The 19,257-nt window shown below is 41.0% G+C and overlaps 4 protein-coding genes across 4 annotated transcripts; 2 read left to right on the top strand and 2 right to left on the bottom strand.

Moving 5' to 3' along the window:
* Positions 1–1,971: 1,971 nt before the first annotated feature.
* Positions 1,972–6,414, bottom strand: LOC114730867 (translocase of chloroplast 120, chloroplastic-like). The gene is made up of 2 exons (XM_028917973.1): positions 6,335–6,414; positions 1,972–5,965 (listed from the first exon to the last, which is right to left on the bottom strand). The coding sequence occupies exon 2, from the start codon at positions 5,936–5,938 to the stop codon at positions 2,261–2,263; it is 3,678 nt and encodes a 1,225-aa protein (XP_028773806.1). The 5' UTR covers positions 5,939–5,965; positions 6,335–6,414; the 3' UTR covers positions 1,972–2,260.
* Positions 6,415–9,656: 3,242 nt separating this feature from the next.
* On the top strand, positions 9,657–10,610 carry LOC114730883 (PI-PLC X-box domain-containing protein DDB_G0293730-like). Its single transcript, XM_028917994.1, has one exon. It carries the CDS (start codon positions 9,657–9,659, stop codon positions 10,608–10,610), a length of 954 nt encoding a protein of 317 aa, XP_028773827.1.
* Positions 10,611–13,012: 2,402 nt separating this feature from the next.
* Positions 13,013–13,987, top strand: LOC114730891 (glycine-rich protein 2-like). The gene has a single exon (XM_028918002.1). It carries the CDS (start codon positions 13,056–13,058, stop codon positions 13,623–13,625), a length of 570 nt encoding a protein of 189 aa, XP_028773835.1. The 5' UTR covers positions 13,013–13,055; the 3' UTR covers positions 13,626–13,987.
* A 1,968-nt stretch (positions 13,988–15,955) lies between these two features.
* Positions 15,956–18,953, bottom strand: LOC114730876 (auxin transporter-like protein 5). The gene is made up of 7 exons (XM_028917981.1): positions 18,797–18,953; positions 18,507–18,692; positions 18,284–18,396; positions 17,867–18,050; positions 17,671–17,768; positions 16,725–17,190; positions 15,956–16,421 (listed from the first exon to the last, which is right to left on the bottom strand). The coding sequence occupies exons 1-7, from the start codon at positions 18,950–18,952 to the stop codon at positions 16,143–16,145; spliced, it is 1,482 nt and encodes a 493-aa protein (XP_028773814.1). The 5' UTR covers position 18,953; the 3' UTR covers positions 15,956–16,142.
* Positions 18,954–19,257: the final 304 nt, after the last annotated feature.

Genomic DNA, 19,257 nt, shown 5'->3' with positions numbered 1-19,257 from the left:
CCATGCCAAGTTCCGCCGTTCCGCTAAAACTGACTATTCGCACCGTTCACCCCAAAAAGAAAAAGGGCCGTTTATGTCGTTTATTTAACTCAGACACGAAAGCAGGAGTCTTTTAGGCAAAACATATTGCAAACGGCAAATGAACCTTCTCGTAGTGCAATTGACCCAAAGTTGTGACCCAAGATAAAGCACGCTGCCCTCGCCCTGTACTCTCAGCATTCTCAACCCTCATCCATTATTTTGGGTTGCATGGTGCAACACCATAAGATCAATTATTCACACGAGCACATAAACTTCGGCACTGCCTTCCCCAAGATCTTTTTACAATAATAAAGAATTCTTTTATATATATAATATAAAACCCAATGAAAAAAAAAAGATTGAATTAGTCCGTTCAACTAAAAAACCAATGAATCAGCTAATGGTCTAATTTTGTCTAGGTATTAAACTAGTATCAACCTGATCAAACTGAGGATAAACTGATAAAAACCAATAATGAATCAGTTTAAATGATTATATTGCTATTTGTCTTATTTTTTTCTCAATTAAATCCTAATATCTCAATCATTATAGATTTAAACGAATTTTAATGATGATTATGGTATCACTGATTATTACTTTTAGTTATTCAAGAATTGTAAAGATCAAAATGCTTAATGTTGTTATACTTTGTTATTTTTAATTAAATTATATTATTTTAATATGACCAGTTTAACTCCAAGTTGATCCCAATTTGACTTATTAACCTTTTAACCATTACCTCAACTAGTTGAATGTCTAGTCTAATTTTTTATTTCTTGATAAAACCTATAAAAATCTGTACCAGCTATTATTTTCAATGCTGCTTATTGAAATGGAGCAAAAATTTTAAAAATATGTAACTGTTTTAAAATTGAAAAAAAAAATCCCCTACGCTGCCCCATATCAATGTGATGCTCCACATAAAAGCCCCCCTCCTCGAAATGCCTATGCCTTATAAATAAGATTGAACAAATACTTTTCATATTCTTAATATAAGACCTAATTATTGAGTTAATGTTAATCCTAAATATAAAACTTATTTTTCATATTTATTAATTTTTTTCTAAATTACCCCTATACATCACCCTCAACCATAATGAACTAAAAAAAGAAAACACTATCTCTGATCCTAATTATAAGAGTTAGTTGACTAATTTAAATATATTAAAAAAATTAAATTAGTTATTTATAATAAATAGGTATTGTCTTTTCTAAAATATCCTTACTAATTAAGTGTATTTGCTAGAATTATTGTTAGAAAGACTCTTCAAAAAAATGTATAAATATGAAAGACAAAATAAATTTAGATCTTATATTTAAGACTAAAATAAAAGTTAAACAAGATCTTATATTAAAGACCGAAAGTAATAAGATATTCAGGAAGATAATCATAATATTTTAAAAAAAACATGTCACATTTCTTATAATTAACTAACTTACCTAACTTTTTAAATCTAATCAAATTAGTTAAATAGATATTATACTAAAGACAAGAAGAACATAATTTATCATGAACCTCACGCAACAGACGACCAACAAAATTGCGTTTAGAATGGACTGGTTAACATTTTAACTGCCCATTTTCCACTTGCCGCCAAGCGTCAGTTATGCACCCTAGTCCCGGCGTATGGCAACAGCTAAATAGAGCAATGCAGTGTGATAACATCAAAAATACAGAAGATCTAGTGGTTGGCATTCAACGTCTATTCTCCTTCCCAGTCTCTCTGTCCTCCACTTAGCAACAGCGTTCCTCGGGCGTTCGCCACGCCTAGGAGTGGCTATACTACGTCGAACATATGGTGACAAGAAAAGCTGGGATTTGCACTGCCTTCTAAGATACAGGGGATATATATTAATGCCCGAACCATAACAACAAACGAGAGAGAATGATTCCGGGGGAATGAAAAATCATCGATCTAGGTATGAAAGCCAAGTGATAACACCATAAGATAAAACAAATAAATCCACGCAACCATAGGTAATTAAAATAGACATTACTCAAAAGATGCATTACTTGAAATCCAATAGCATGATGCAACAAAATACCGGAGGTGAACATCTAAGAAGGGAAGCTACAAAGACTAAGATCAAAGAAGATACTTGTAGGTATAAAACACATGAAGCAACTTAGTATCACTCATTTCATGGTGACCAGCAAGACATGCTATCTTGAAAGTTATTCCTAAGAGTATTACCCCGCAAGTGTCGCAGCATAGAAAAACTAACTTTATCATTGTCGTCATTGTCCGAACTGCAGCTGTTGAGCATAACCAGCAAGCTTCTTAAGTAGAGGGACAAGCCCAATCAAAACGATTTGAAGTTGTTCTGAGCTATTTAATCTAATACTGATTTGTCCCGCTCCTCTGTTGTTCAAATTGGCACGGGCAATGACATTTGTATGCCTTCCAACAGGGATCTGTGATTGTAAATTACAGCCAACCGCAAGGTCCCCATGCCAATCCATAATAGATAGACCAAGAGTTGACAGCGAGCGTCCAAGAGGATAATCTTTATCTCTCAATTGAGCCTCCAAACTGCCACCATAAGCAACGTCACCACGACTGGTCATTGCACCCCCAGTTAAAACCACCTTGAACCTTTTATTAGCAACCAATTTATCTTCAACTTTCACTCCACCTGAAAATGAATCGCCCAGGACAGTAAAGGAGAGTCCAGCAGTTGCCTTATTTCTCCTAAAATTACAAAATCTTGTCTCACTGCGTAAGGTATACGCTAAGTCCTTCCCAACAGTCTGCATGTCAAAACCTAATGAAGTTGCTTTCCCTTCCCCATGCTTTATGGAACTGGCTATTTCCATCTGGACATTAGCATCCTTTTTATCCTTTGAAATCTGACCAGAGAAAGACAAGGGTATCTTGTCTCTAAGAACAAACAATCTTTCTGCATTTATTCCTTCATAACCCACATCATGATCCCATCCGTGAGTTTCAAGCACAGGTCTCACAAGCCACTGGTTGGATGAATCAAGATATCGATAGCGATGAGTAGGATTATCAGAATCAAAAGAGGCAGGCAACGCTAGATCTGGCATAGGAACAGGTACAGAAGCTGCACTGCTACTTTCTTCTTCTGCATTTTCACTGAAGTCAGTCGGCAAATCTTTTGCAGATTCTGCTATTTTCTTCATCAACTTTCGCTGCTTTTTTTCTTCCTTCAATTGCTTCTTCATAAAGAGCTTTTCTCTGTATTCTAATTCATCAAAATATGCCTTCTTCTGAGCTTTAGACAGTTGTTCCAGTTGGGCCTTTGTTAAAGGTTTAAAAGGTGGCAAGTCATTAAGCTCTGTTTCATCATCAGAGTCAGATGACTCATCCAGTTCATCATCAATGCTGTCCTCATCACCAAACTGCTCCTCTGGTGTCTTCAACTGTGGTCTTGACTGCAGAAGAGATGATAATAGAAAAGGTAGTGGTGGAGCCCTAGCCCGAGCTGGGTAAGGCTTTCCAGGTGGACTATCTTGCAACTTAAGAAGAGCATTTGCTTCCGCAAGAATTTTTGATGCAAAAGACAGAAGTAATAAGTGAGGTTTCCAAACCTGGCCATTTGGCAACACTCTCTGCCCAGCCCTATTTGTTCTGCATGCAGAGTGGTTCTCTACCAATGATACAGGATTCATGAGTCGCATATCTCCAGCAGCTTGGCGAATAGCTTGCTGCACAACATGAGAACGCTGGGTGACAAACATATCATAGCTAGAGGCTGTACCATTAGGACCATCAGGTGGAGCAGATGCCGCATGAGTCAAAACCACAATAGCATTGAACCATATTGATGGCCCAAAAATCTCAGTAATTGTGCGTAACAGTGGCATATCACTAAAATCCCTGCTCTGCATGTCTAATCTATCAAGATACAGTACAATATCTGGTGGTGTTTTCTTGATAAACCGTTTGACAGAGTGAAGGATCCTCTCATTATGGCGCTGATCGGACAAGGGCGGTAGAAGCCCTGGTGTATCAATGACTCTTACCTTTATGCCCTGCACAGTTCCCACGATGTCCTGAACTTTCTTTGTTCCCATATGAAAAGCATCAGTATTGAACTTAACCTCATCAAAAATAGAATTGATGGTAGCACTTTTACCAACTCCAGTTTTTCCAAGAACCATTATTGTGCAAGAGAAATCAAGAGGCTCTTGACCTGCTGCTTCAAGCTGCTCAGCCATAGCACTAGCCCGATCAAAACTAAAAGCCCCAACACGGCCCCCGTTTCTCCCTCTGAGCTGCTCTGCCAACCCTAGTCTATACAAAACCTGTGCTACAACAACATTATGTGGAGTCTGCCCAAGCCTGTGAGCCAGGCGTAAAAACTTCACCCTGATCATCTGAAGTTTCTCTCGAGTTTCATCATTCTCCTCAGCCTCAACATTTGAGGAGTCCTCAATTTGTTGAGACTGCGTACCAGATACAGTACCATTTGCTCGAGGCTGTGGCACCACCCTAGGTGCAGGTTCCAATAATGGTGCGGCCCGCCCAAGGCCAGCTGGACGAACAGGAGATGGATTAGTAACAGCTGGTTTTCCAGTTGAAGAAACAGGCTCCCCAGCATGCTGAACATTCTGTTCTTGAGTGATGTGAGGGGCATGCTTCTCTTTGACATTCTTCTCCTGTAATTTTTCAGGCTCCTCAACAACAGGGGAGCCATCACAGCCCCCAACAAATTCTTTGTCATCGTTTTGAGATGGATAACTTTTGTCCGTTCCTTCAATAAATTCAGCCACTGTAGCTTGAATACTTTCCTTATCAGTAGAAGAATTTTGCAAAGATGAGCTTCCAGCATCCAGGTCCATTGCCCTCTCCCCCACAGATTCCAGTGGAATGGGGGAAGCGTCTCCTAGTTCAGTTACTGCTTCCTTATGCTCTAAGTCTGATCCAGCCGTAGTATCCTTTGCATTCACATTGCAATGATCTTCACATTCAGTACTCTTATCATCAGATATACACAGCCCTTCAGTATAGTTATTCTCGTGGCTTATATCAGTGCCGTGGACTTCATAATTTACATCCCCAGTAGTTTCAACCTGATGTTCTGCAGCCACGTGAGCTGAGCTGCCGTGTACTTCTTCACCACTATTATCTTCAATTTCATGATGAGGTTTGCCTGGAGCATTAGACTGCTCCTCAGTACTGCCATCCCAAGATACAATATCCTTGATACTTCCCTCCAAATCTTCAACCTTAGAACCAGCACCTTCATCCAGAATCTTCTCACTGGCTTCAGATTCTGTATAAGATTCAGAAACAACAGTATCCACCCTGTCTCCACATTCATTTTCCAAGACCAGACCTCCGTTTGCACTTGGAGTCAAATACTCCTCATTTTCAGTCTTCTCGCTCGCTAAACCAGAGCTAATATTTGTGATGCCAGCATTCTCCCTAACAACTACATCTGTGTTTAACTCAGATGATGCCTTTCCAGCATTCTCATCACTGCCCTCCAACTCATCCTTCCCTGCACCGTATGATTCATTACCCAATACTCCATCTACGGTCCCTCCAGAATCAATTCCATCCAAATGAATGCTATCAAGTCCCTCCTGATTAACAATTACTTCTGCCTCCCCCTCCATGGGTTCGCCAGACTCAGAAGCAATGGAAACCGCCTCCTCAAAGTTCTCCGCCTCTTGAGGAGCGTCAAGATTTTCATGCAGCAGAGTAGAATCCGAAGCACTAAATGTGTCAGAAGGATCGTCATCTCCAATATTATCCTCGGGATGGCCGTTTTCTCCCCGATCATGGGAATGCTCTCGATCCTCTGTTGCCTTCTCTGGCATCTCTTCTGCTTTCAAATCCTTCAATTCGTCAGGCCCTGCACTGGTCTCGGTAGAGACCTCATCCTCCACGCTATTCCTCTCTATGTCGTGATATCCATTAGAAGACTCAGCACCATAATCCATGAGCAATACACAATGATGCTACCAACCCTAGATTCACCGCAAAGGGATAGAGAAAAAGAATCAGAAACCTAGTTATCGAAGGGTCTGCAACAGAAGTGGGGGACGGAAAGGAAGCATGACTGGTATTGAGACGATTTACAATCACAAGCGTCAAGAACGAATTGAAATAGACAACCTATATCAAAACGTTAAAATGATGACGAGATAAGCTAGAAAACCAGAAAGAAATGGATCTGTACGGTTAGAGGTAATTAATTAATGGAGCGGCCCATGAATAGCAGATCCTCAGTGTAGGGGCGAGTGGGATTAGTTTCTATTAGGGTTTTGCACAATCAAGAAAGAGCGGAAAACAAAAAGAAGCATTCAATTACAGTCGGCAACATGAGAGGAGCTAACCTGGTTATGGCCGGCCGAGAAAGAAATGAAAGAGAGAATAGGAAGGTGTGAGTGTGGGTTAGATGAAAGAGTCAAGAGGATCTCCCTTCTCAGCTCTTATCTGCTAACCCCGTGTTTGCACTTTCCAGTAAATTGATCGACGGGCGAAGATGAGCTGGGGGATTTGAAAGATCCGACGGTGGTTGATGGTGCAGATGCGAGTATCGTGAGGCACACAGAATATGATGACGTGGACTGAAGGAATCTAGAAGGGGGGAAATGAATAAGGTGAAATATAGTTTGATTTTTATTTTGATATAATATCTGAATCCATTTTGTCTCTAATATTTATTTTTTTTTAAGATAGTCCTTTTAACAATAATAATTCTAGTCAATAAACTTGATTAGTAAAAATATTTTAGAAAAAACAATGCTTATTTATTACAAATAACCAACTTAATTTTTTTTTTAATTTTATTAAATTAATTAACTAGTTTTTATAATTAAAACGTAATATGTGTGTGTATATTTTGCCAGAGCTCTGTACAAATATTATAAACGTCTACGAAACTAACGAGTGATAAGGGATAAATTCATGGGGAGAGATAGGAATCTAATGGATGCTGTACAAATTTTTCCGATTCCGATTCCGATTCCCTTTCTATGGAGGACCCAGATGGGGCCTAACGTTGGGTTTGTATCTGGATCTCTAGGGAGTTTATCAACATCGTATGCCATTGGGAAATACATCTCTGGTGCGCGCTTCAAATTTAGATGACCATAATCTTACTGAACCAAAATTCGAGAAGAGGAGCACTGAAATCTTTGAGTGAAATGGGGCTCTATGCCTCTTTCAGAGCTGTCCCAGGTTCCTGAATGAATTTTGATAGGGATAACACGATTGTGTTTGAAGGAGGATGCACTTATTTTGATTTACAGGGCGTTGATTGTGTATTAAGGTCACAAAAACCATTTTGGTGCGCCAAAATGTTGGCAAATTTTTGTGTTTCAGGACAATATATCCACTTGTTGGGCATATTCACTGTCAAAGGCGCTGCAATTAATCCTCTCTGTGACGGGCACAAGTGACCTAAACAGCAACTTTTTCATGCCAAAGCAAACCATTAACAAGGCCTGTCAAATCGCGACGTACGTACACAGTCCTTGTCGTATATGCTTGTTGGAAACAGTACAGCCAAAAACTTTGGGTTGCATATAGCAACAGCAAGAGCATTCATCAATTGTTCATGCAGGTACACAACAAATGCGCACCATATCCGCGTCTGGACTGCTTCAAAAGATTCTCCTCCCACACTTGATGCCTACAGCCTTTCCCCCATGACCTTTTCTGATAATTAAAAAGCTGCCCCATTCATTTACATTTGAGACTTGACACCACAAGGGTTTTGTCTCAATCTTGATGGATGGACTTGCCTTAAAATTGCGGGCACACTTACCATTTTAACCCCGTGCATGCACCTCGAGAGTACAAGGGGATCACCAGGGAAGGAATAAGGATATAAAAGTTCCCTAATTTACTGATTGGTGCATGAATATACATATACCAGATCACTTCCTTGGTTTGTTCAAGAGTGTCATTGGTTGCTTGCGAAAGCAAACGAGCATGACCATTCCATCACAGTCAGATATCTGAAAGAGATTAGTATAAGAGGAAATCTGACGTGAAGGTGTGTGTCTCGATCAGAGTTGGAGTTGGGGGAGAGCGAAGGAGTCAAAGTAATCTAGGGATGAGAATGGGGGATGAAGTCTGCATCCGACGGCGTAAATGGTGGCATGTATGTATGAATATGATGGGAAGATACGCCCGTTTTTGCTGACGTGGACGAAAAGCAAAAAAGCATATTACTTGACTTCCTCCCACTTACTGCTTTTTGGGATCATAATTAGAGGCAAAATACTTATATATTTACTTTTTTTTTAATAAATCACAATTAAAAAATAATTTTTAAAACTTAAATTATTGTTCTAAACAAGTTCTTAATTTCCAATGCGGAGAAGGACCAGAGATATCTCAACCGTGGATGGTATCATGATGGATGGTCAATTCACGAAATATTGCAATCCACTTTTTGTACCGCGTTATTGTAGTGTTTGGTTCCAAAAGAGGAGAGGCGTTTTAATAAAATAAAATAAAAAGGGAAAGTACTTATTAAAAGGAGAAGAGAAGAAGGTAGAGATTTTAATAATTCTTCAAATGGAACCTTATAATTAGGGTTAGTCGGTATGGAAGAATGAGGTCACTTTTTTAATTGGATTGCCATGCTTTTTGGGATTAGAAAATGGTTGCTTCGTAAAAAGAACCGTTTTTCTTACCTACTCCAAAGAAATAAACTATCCTCCAAATCTGCAGCATTTTCAGGAGGGAGGAACGGGGGATGAGGGCAGTGAACTTCAAAGCGAGAATGGAAGTGAGTGTTAGATTTGAAGCTAGGAATTGGTTTGGATCCCAACTGTGGTGATCTCAGAGACCATAAAGACACCGGCAAGCCTGCGAATACTGGTGGGAAGGATGATCATCTGGTTTACGCAGCTTGTTCTTTTGTTTGTTTTATTTTTTGGAAAAACAGAACAGGTGGAGCTGAGGCAAAAATAATTATAAGGGTGTTATTAGTCATTTTTATCACATATGACTTAGAATCATAGTATAAAAACTGAAAAAAACTGAGAATTGAGTTACAAATAAGTTAAAAGTTCAGAAACCAAGTTGTACCAAGTTATAATTGAGGGATTGAGTTAAAATTGAGTTAAAAATTAAAGAACTAAAAGATTAATTTTCTTATAAATATATTAGCCCGTAAATCAAGTGAATGAGTCAGTCTGTTGGCCACTTGGGTCTAGAAATTATTTTGTCTAACAGTCGAACTGCATGTGATTTGAACCTAATAGTTAATTTATATCTGTCGTGAAAAAAACCAAATAACGAAGACTCTAAATTAAATGAATTTTATGACCGAGTGAATATAAATTTAGCATCATTTCCTATTCGTGGGTCCCTTTTCCTTCGCATACAACGAGGAATAATTGTTCTGACCCAAAAAAAAAAAAAAAAACTAAGGCAAAACGGGGATCATTGTATTGTAGCTAATACACACGAAAGGAACATTGAATTGATGACAAAGCAATGGAGAAAAGAAAAGAACCGATTTGGGCACAAGCATTGATATCCAACAAAAGTTTCTTTAGGAAAAGAAGTATTCGAGTTTTCATCATTGTCCGATATATGATGTGTAATCCCAGCAGCAAGCGTAGAATCAATCAGGAGGAGGAGAAAGCAAAAATTCTTCCTCTCCCTTGTCCGATTCATTGTCGTCCAAAATAGAAGATGGGCTCCGCGGTTGCTACACAGATCGAAAGACGAAACACACTCGAAATCCAAAACAGAAGTCTTTCTGATCTTAAACTTTATGGGCAAGACTTTCCTGGTTCTCGTTACCACCCCCGAGATAGAAAAAATTGGATGTCAACTCTCAACCCAAAAAATCTTCATATTTATAAAATTGTTTGGCCAGGAACCCATGATTCTGCAACCAACAAAATCGGCGTCCCCTTCATCTCTCGCCCTTTCGCACAATGCCAAACGTTATCTGTCCATGAACAGCTCGTGATGGGCACGCGAGTGCTTGATATTCGTGTTGAGGAGAATGGCAATGTATGTCACGGAATTCTGATTACGTACGGAATTCAAGTTGTGATGGATGATGTGAAAAGATTTCTCTCAGAAACGAAGTCAGAGATCATAATTCTCGAGCTCAGAACGGAGATTGGGCACAGGGACCCGCCTGGGTTTGATAAGTATTTGGTGGATCAACTCGGGGAGCTTCTGATTCACCAGGATGATAATGTATTCAAGAAGACTATCGCGGAGGTTTTACCTAGGAGGATTATTTGTGTTTGGAGGCCGAGAAAATTGAGTTCCCCAGAAAGAGGGGGTGCCTTGTGGAGCGCAGGGTATTTGAAGGATGACTGGATCAACACAGACTTACCGTCAACGAAATTCGAGAGCAATATGAAGCATTTGAAGGAACAAGCACCGGTGGCGTCCAGGAAGTATTTTTATAGGGTGGAGAATACGGTCACGCCGGTGCCAGATAACCCAGTTCTGCATGTGAAACCTGTTACAAAGAGAATCCATCGGTATGCTAGGCTCTTCATTGCTCAGTGCTTCTCCCAGGGGTGTGATGATAGGCTTCAGATATTTTCCACGGATTTCATAGATCAAGATTTTGTTGATGCATGTGTTGGTCTTACTCACGCAAGAATTCAAGGGATAGCTTGAAACTTTCTGTGCAATCATAGTTCAATTCTCGTGTATACCATCTTTCTATGTTTCCTCTACGTAATCAATGGCATTAATATTCACGTACCTCAGACAGAAATTCAGTTCAAGAAAAAGCATCAAACTTTAGATTATTTGAATCGCTTCTGCATTATAACCATGGTTTGTCCTATTGATCCTCACCCGCTAGCCTGTCATCAGTATGCTTTGAACCCGGAAAATAAGGTCATCCTCGTCGTGATCATGATGATTATTTTCCTCAGTGAGCCAAATAGCTTCTCTGGAGTCGCTGAAGAGAACCGCATTCCCAAGCTCTTTTCAATCCCATCAAGCAACCCCATAGCTCTCATGTAAGAATTTCTCAATAAATTCATGCAGTCTAAGCATGAAAGCATCAAGAAATGTGCCGAAATGATATCTAATAATGCCTCCACAGCCCGTTTGCTTCACGGCATAAGGGAAGGTGCCATCTATATTCATAGCAACCCATCCTTCCTCCAGGCACATTGGCCCCTGCATGTTTGATGCCTGCCTCCTCTGTACAACTAAGACTAACTTTAGCTCTAATCAACAACACTTGATCACTAGTATGTTTCTCTTCCAAGATCCTTTCATTTCTTCCTTCCCACAAAGTCGCCAAATAATAGCAAATAAGTCACGCCATCAAATGGATAACGAGATATCATTCCTGACCATCCTGTCCCAAAACTCATCGACATAGAACCTTTTTAAATGCGACGGAAATGGCGGGTTGTTGAACCAAAGCATGAAGTCCATGCTCTTCCCAAGATTTATTGGTGAGGAGTTAATTATGAAAGGTGAGCCAAAGGAAGGCGTTACACCTCCTAGGAATCTCAAGTTCCCATATCCTTTATGACATTGGATAATAATTAGGATGATCATTGTTCAAGAGAGGAATTTTAATGAGTCCTGAATCCATCATCATCAGTTCCCAGCTGCAGAAGCCAGGATCCGGACTAGTGTTGTTAAGCTGCAATATGATCTATATATGGACGCATGCACGTCTATTTTTACTCACATAATGCAAGACAATAGTACTCAGATATAAGATCCATATATGTGTGTTGTTGACGGGGCTGAGATTTGGGGAGAATGGCAATTAAATGTCAGGGTAGCTTGGAGATGTGAACTCTCAGTAAGGAGTTTTGCCATCAATCTCTTCATTTCTAATCATTCTAGATATTTGTTATTTAATTATTCAACAAAAAATATAATTATACATAGGAAGTTTCTTTAAGGAGACATTAAAAAAGATTAGAAATGATTTTATTACAGAAAAGGTGACGTTAATTAAAGGCTGGGCTCCACATAAACTCACAATTCATTGAAACCTCGGACTCATATAAGCGTAGCTGCCCAAAAGTCCACAACTCCATATCTCCTCTTCTGTCTCCTTCATCAAACCCTCTTGCTCTGCTACAGACAGAGATGGCCTCTTCAAGGAGTGGCTACAGAAAGAAATCTTGCAAGGTGAAATGAGGGAAGGAGTTCATGAAGATGCTCGTCATCAATTATACAGCTACACAACATCTCCTCACCATTCGTCCCTGCCTGTGACTCCATGTCAGGTTATCATCACACATCACAACCTGAATCCATGATCCATTTGCTCTCCAGAGAAGCTTCAAATCCTCAAACAGGCTTCGCCCTGTCCCATCACAGCCGCTTGCTGGTTAGCCTTCTCGCTTTTGAAACCCTCAGGTAAACATAAACACATTGGTCGTGTCGGTGAAGGGCCAAGATCTCCATGACTCAACCCCTACACAAGCACTGGAAATGGCATACGTTTCAATTTTAAATAGCGTCAACGAAAGGGCACAAATCAAAGTTATGACACCCCAATCACTGAATCAGTGCCTCTTCTCTGCTTTGAAAATGCTTCAGCAATGGCGTCTTTGGAGATCACAATTCCAGGCGACACTCCCGCGCTCTCTTCTATTTTATACCCTCATTACTTTTATTTTTTTGGCCAATTATACCCTCATTACTGAGGTTCATATAAATTTCATCCTGATTAAATTTTTAGGGAGCAATTACTGACTAATTTTAATTAAACTCCCAATCAAATTGTAAAGGGTCGGGAAACCAGGGTTGACGGTTTCACTACCCATCAGCTTCTCGCAGGACGATTCCCAATCCAACGCTCAATATTCAATCATTTCAGATCTCTGGCCGTTGGATCATCCTTCCAGCAAATCTGAAATTGTCGCTGTCACATGGATCGCCGCTGGTCCCAAAATGATGGCCCCACAAAAGGCACAGAGATATTTATCCGCGATTTAATATTTAATATTTGATATTTAATGATCGCGGTCCTTCGCTGACGTGTCCAACCCTATTTCCGGTTGTTGCATATAAGTACAGCCTCCCTGCCCCTTCTGGCCCTAGCGCTAAAGCCAGAGAAAGAGCGAGATCCGAGCAGAGATGGGTGAGAGGGTGACTGGGAAGGTGAAGTGGTTCAGTGACCAGAAGGGTTTCGGCTTCATCACCCCGGATGATGGCGGCGAGGACCTCTTTGTCCACCAATCTGCGATCCGGTCCGATGGGTTTCGCAGTCTTGGCGACGGAGAGTCTGTCGAGTTTCTGATCGAGTCCGACTCCGATGGCCGTACCAAGGCCGTCGACGTCACCGGCCCCTCCGAGTCTAATGTTCAGGGGAGCCGACGCGGTGGAGGCGGTGCTGGGGGGAACAGATCCTTCGGAGGCGGCCGAGGCGGTTCTTATGGCGGTGGCTACGGGGCTGGTGGAGGTTATGGTGGCAGTCGCGGTGGAAGAGGCGGGGGTGGTGGTGGTTATGGCGGTGGATTCGGCGGCGGTGGCGGCGGAGGGGGTTGTTATAACTGCGGTGAGGTTGGTCACCTGGCCAGGGATTGCTACCAGGGAGGCGGCGGCGGCGGAGGAGGAGGTAGGTACGGCGGCGGAGGCGGCGGAGGCTGCTACAACTGTGGGGAGTCTGGGCATTTTGCCAGGGACTGCCCAACCGGCGCTCGCTGAGCCTGTTTTATGCTTTCTAATGTCTCTATCCGATCCTTTTGTGGTGCCGTGATGGGTGGATTTGCTTTGTGTTATGCGGTTCGTTTTCTGCTATAATTTGGAACTTATGTTTTGAGAAGGGTAGGGTTTTTGGGGCTGAATCTATTTAGTTGGGGCTTTATTTTGAAGTTCATAGGGTAAGCAGTTAGACTTGGGATTTTGTGTTTCTGGCATAGTGAAATGGAGGGATTATGGTAAAGATCAGATGTGAGTAGATGTATACTCTCTGTTTCTAAGTGTTAATACACATGATGAACAAAATCTATCCTGCCTTATTCTTGTTATCTTATTATAAACATGATCTCTTGGATGTTCCGATGGTAGTGGATTGCCAGCTAAAGAAAGTGCGCATGTTTTTTTTTTTTTTTTTGGTGATTGCTACGGATGTTGATATGGTCTCTGTTAGGAGGTGTATGGTAATTGTGAGTCAATAAAGAGACCCCACAAAGATCCTAGACAAGAGATTGTAATCTCTCAAGCTGACTTGTATCAGTTCCGTTGTCTAGGGGGTCAAAATAACATTGCTGTCTCTCATTTTCTTGTGCTGGGGGGGGGGGGGGGTAGTCTCAATACAGGAAGCTGTGGTTTTGGAGGGCCTGGCTTCTTGCTTGATTGCAGGGAAAGCAAAGGCAATGTTAAGTTCATGCCAAAAAAAATAGAAAATAGCCGAAGAAAGGGAAGATGCGGTTTATGAATATTGGTAGAAGAGCGATGATGTAAGCTTTGTTTGGTTTGATAGAAATCCTGAATGATAGTGGCTGCCTTGGTTTTATAGAAATCCTGAATGATAGTGGCTGCCTTAGATGACTAGATGTGGTCGGGTCTAAGCAGTTTTGTGGGGAAGATAAGAGAGACATGGCTATTTGCCCAGGTTTACCCTCGTAGCATCAGCCAGTGAGGACTCCACTCTAATGCTCTGTGACTGTGGTGTTCTTCGCCAAAAATAGGAACAGATGGAGTGGTTCTCGAGGACATGGAGACATGTGAAGGGTCGCATTCTCCTTGGTTGCTACAGGCGTTTCAACTTTCACTGTTTACTTGCAAAAGCTGAGGCAGTAACAATTTTAATCACCATATCCATTAATATAATGCAACAAGTTCTATTCTACACAAGTGGTGACTGATGAACTCGTCTTTGAAATTGTGTTTGACATAGGAAAATGTATCTAGGTCTTTTTCAACAGCAGCTGAGGATTTGTTGTTCTTTTCACAATAATGCTCTTATATTTGAAGCTATTAGATGATTTTATGAAAATATATGTTCTGTTTAAAATATGCCATTTAAAAATAATGAATGAATAATAAGAAATAGCAAATAAACGACGCCATGCTATTATGTTTTATATATCGATTTACTGATGACTAATTAGTAATTTAAGCCATTATTTATCATCGGATGTTCTTTAATGTAATCACTAGATGTCTCTTCTGTCATGTAAGAATATTATAATTTGGAAAAATTGAATTTTATTTCAATATTTAAATGTGAACTTTTCAAAACATGATGAAAAAAGAACTCCTCTGAAAACGAAGAGTGAAAATAAGTTACGAAAGAAGTTGTATTATTCGGAATTTAGGAATATAATAATTTTCTTCTGAATTTTGTGTTTTGGATTGATATTGATATTAACAATAAGATAAATCGAATGTAGTAATATAATTAAAGAAAAAAGAAAGTAACCTATCGATTTTTATTTGGAAAAATAGAGGGGGGCTTTTTTTAAAAAAAAAATAAAAGAAGGGGAAAATAGGAGAAAGAACATGAGAATAAAGGCAAAAGAAGGGGAAAATAGGAGAAAGGAACATGAGAATAAAGGCTGAACATTGGGCTGTTGGCGGGATCCATGTCCATCGGCTTGACAACGGAAGCGGGAGCTTCTCTCATATAGACCCTTCATTGTCTGTGGAGTCGTAGGTGGTGAGACAACTCAAAGCCTCTTTTGGAGTTAAATTAGATTTTAAGAACTTATACTTAGAATTTCTTAGAAAAATATTTTAATGCTGTTGAAATGTTTACGTAAGATAAGAAAACAAAAAGAAAGTCATGTGATTCAGTTTATTCGTGGAAGAGATTGGAAACGGAGCCCCCACCACCAAAATGAGGTATCCAACGGTGAATCCATGGCCAGAATCAAAATCTAGAACTACGGGAAGGGAGATATTTCTATTGGATTGCCGATTTCCTGTGCATTCAAGATTTTTAAATCTATTTAGTTTCTTTTTTGGCCAACGAAATCTATTTAATTCATTGTCGAAGCTTAGATTTTGTGACCTTTTTTTGGCCCGAAGATTTGAATTCCACAGTTCTCATAGTTATATAATTTGGTTATAAAATCAATGATAACAAATGAAGTCCTCAACTCAACTAACAAAAAAGGGGGCTATATAAGGGACTGCGCCAAAAGAACAAAAATACATATATATTTTGTTGAGCTTTAGCAGCCAGCGGAATGGACATCCGTGATAGGCATGTATGCATCAACGGGGAGGAAGTTGATGAGGAGAAGGGTGAAGAGCCGGCGAGGGAGCGGTGGCATTCAAAATTTGTGGCGGCGATATGGGCACCGCCGGAGGGATGGGGCACTGGTAGCACTTGGTGAAGAGGCCGAAGGTGTCAATCTGGTGTATGAAATTAACCATGCTCGCCCACCCACCGAATCCAAACCCCACCACCGTCACCCACACCACCACTATCACGTTGATCGTAAACGCTCCCACCCACCTTCCTACGTACTTCGGAGGCTGCTCCACCGCATTCTGCAAATTAACGCCATCACAATTAGCTATTACCTCCTGTCTTTAATATAAATCTTGTTTGATTTTTATTTTGATCTTAATTATAAGACCCTAATATACTTTGTCTATCATATTATACATTCTTTTTCAAAATAGTCCATTTAATAATAATAGTTCTAACCAATAAATTTAATTAGTTTAATTTATTTTTTTAATCTCCTTAAATTAATCAATTAGTTTTTATAATCATGAGATGAGACAGTAATTAATAAGCTCCACACACACATATATATTGAAACGGAATCAATGAACTCAGATGTGTACCTGTCTGGAAGAAGGTGAGAGGAAGGTGAAGATGTGGGCCAGAGCGGGGATGATGTAGACGGTGAAGCTGACGAGGAGGGATCCTACGGTGGAATTGATGGGGCCGAAGAAAGGGAAAATGATGGCCAGGAACCAGATGGGGATAACGACGGGCAATCTGACGGCGGCCCGCTTACAGAGGCTGGTGGAGGAGTGCATGCCGATGGCTTTCTCCCACACCAAGTAGAGAGGCGTGCAGGCGAAGCCGAAGGTTATGAACTGGTGGATTAGCATCAGGATCACGGCGGCGTCTCGGAACGGCGTTCGGGGAAGCAGAGAGAAGGCGTTTGAATGATCTAAGAGCAGGTCGCCGAACGCCCAGTACACCGCCGCCGCCGATGGAAGCGTTAGCGTCAGCACATACGCCGTCGCCAATAAGTATATGCTCTTGAACTTCTCCGGCTTCCACATGGCGTGCATTATCTCCCTGTCCAATTATTTTTCCCATCAATTGCTACTTCGTCCCAACAAAAAAAAAATTATGGTTTCACGAGTCCTCACCCTCTCAACCAATCATCCTTCACTGCAGATTATATAATTCAAATCCTCTGAAATACAAGGTTTATTTTTGAAAAATATAGAGCATAAATAGAAGAATGAATTTCAGACAGAGTTATAATTCTTTTATAAGAGGTGACACGAGGCTGGCACCGGACCAAGGTGGCCGGCGGCAAAAGGGAAAGAGAAAAAGGAGAAAACTTTTGGGATGACACGAGAAAACAGAATGATTGGGAGAAAGGAAAAAAGGAGTTAAGCAGAAGCAATGACAGGGAAAATGGCGGTTCCTTTTGCTTTTGGGCATCCCACGCCGGACAAGGCCATTGGCATTTTTAGGCCGCAAATGCAAAGGCAGAATTAATATATAGGAGAAAGCAAACGAGGTCAAGGACAGGAATTAAGGTCTTACACTGTAACAGCATGTCCCCCGAATGTGTAGAGAATGTTGGTGGCCCCCGTGAAGTAGAGCACCAGCTTGGTTGGACCCGAATGCCTTACTCCTTCCACCTACGTACCCAAATCATCAATTCATTATATATTATCAGTACTTATGACCGGTGATAGTCCATGGTTATCAACGTAATTAATGAATATATAATCCCAACCTGGCCGTGCAGAAGAGACGCAACGGCGAGGTACCAGGCAGTGTAAGTGGTCATGAGCAGACCCAAGAAGGACCAAATTCTGTAATTGTGGAACGAAGGAATGAACACGCTGGTGGCACAGCATGCTCCGAATATATAAGTCCACGTCCTTTTGTCCAAGTTGTCGTTTATGTAATATATGTTGCTGCACATTTTACAACACCACACCCAAACCGAATGCCTCGTCAGTCATCACTCATATGCCTTCTTCTACTTCGTTTCTGGTTCATATCATGATCTTAACTCTATAACACTACTACCACCAGAAACATAACTGATTGTTTCACTTTTATCAAGACATTACCAAATGAAAATATACGATCAAAAGGAGTTTAGTAGTTAGAAGCAAGGGTTAAAGATCGACGGAGGGAGAGGGACCTTGCGCAGGCGATCAGTTGGATGACAGATCCAAACAGCAGAAATGTACAGTTAAATGCCAGACCCACGTTTCTCCAGTGCTTTCCCAGCAGTCCATCGAGAACTTCGAACCACTGCCATAGAAAAACGCCTAATGTCACAATTGAGAGGGAAAAGAAAGGCAAGTAGGCAGCAAGCGCTGGCTCTAGATGGATGGGCGGATGGGACATAATTTAAACTAAACCTGGATGACATGGTTTCTGAAATCGACTTTCTCTCGCTCTTTTCTGGTTCTGTATTCGATGTAGAGAACGCTAATGAGGTAGGCAGTCCAGCTGCCCAGCAAGCCGTACAAGAGTTGAAAAAGCACTCCGGACAGCATTCCCAGCTGCGAAAATGAGTAAGGCAGTGTGAGCAGCACTTGAGCCACCTGCCAAATTCGTTGCCCCAACCACACTCCATTATTAGGATTATGAATATGTGTGCATATAAATATCACACCATGTAAGTGAAAGCAAGAGAAAAGAAGCGAACCTGGTTGGAAGCACAGCTGAACCATGCATCATAAACAGAACCTCCATGCCACAAGAGCTTGGAGAGCCTGGATTTGATGCTCCTGGGCTTTCCTTCGCTTTCCATTTCCACATAGTTGCCGACTATCACAGTTTCCACCGCCTTCTCCGATTCCATTTTCTGTGAAGTCCACTTGCTTGTGACTGGGAGTAAGCCTCCAAGGCAGAATATATAATATATATAGAGGCACAAGTCGGGCTAGGAAAGGTATCCGTATTTGTTTGAGGGAAGGGGTGGGTAAACTAGTGAGCTACCTTTTTTCGGGACAGTTAAAAGCTCCCCTGGCGCTTCATACTAAACTAGATTCACCGATTCTCGAGCCCTCTTTTTGAAATTAACATAACTTTTGTTATTTGGCTAACCCCATCACCTAAACATATCTGGTCTCTCAGCTTTCTTTCTTTCTTGTGGTTTTTTAATCT

Source organism: Neltuma alba, unplaced genomic scaffold (assembly GCF_004799145.2).
Source record: "Neltuma alba isolate B1F8T4 unplaced genomic scaffold, ASM479914v2 tig00002517_pilon, whole genome shotgun sequence".
Lineage (NCBI taxonomy): Eukaryota > Viridiplantae > Streptophyta > Magnoliopsida > Fabales > Fabaceae > Neltuma > Neltuma alba.
This window is presented reverse-complemented; position numbering and strand designations above follow the sequence as displayed.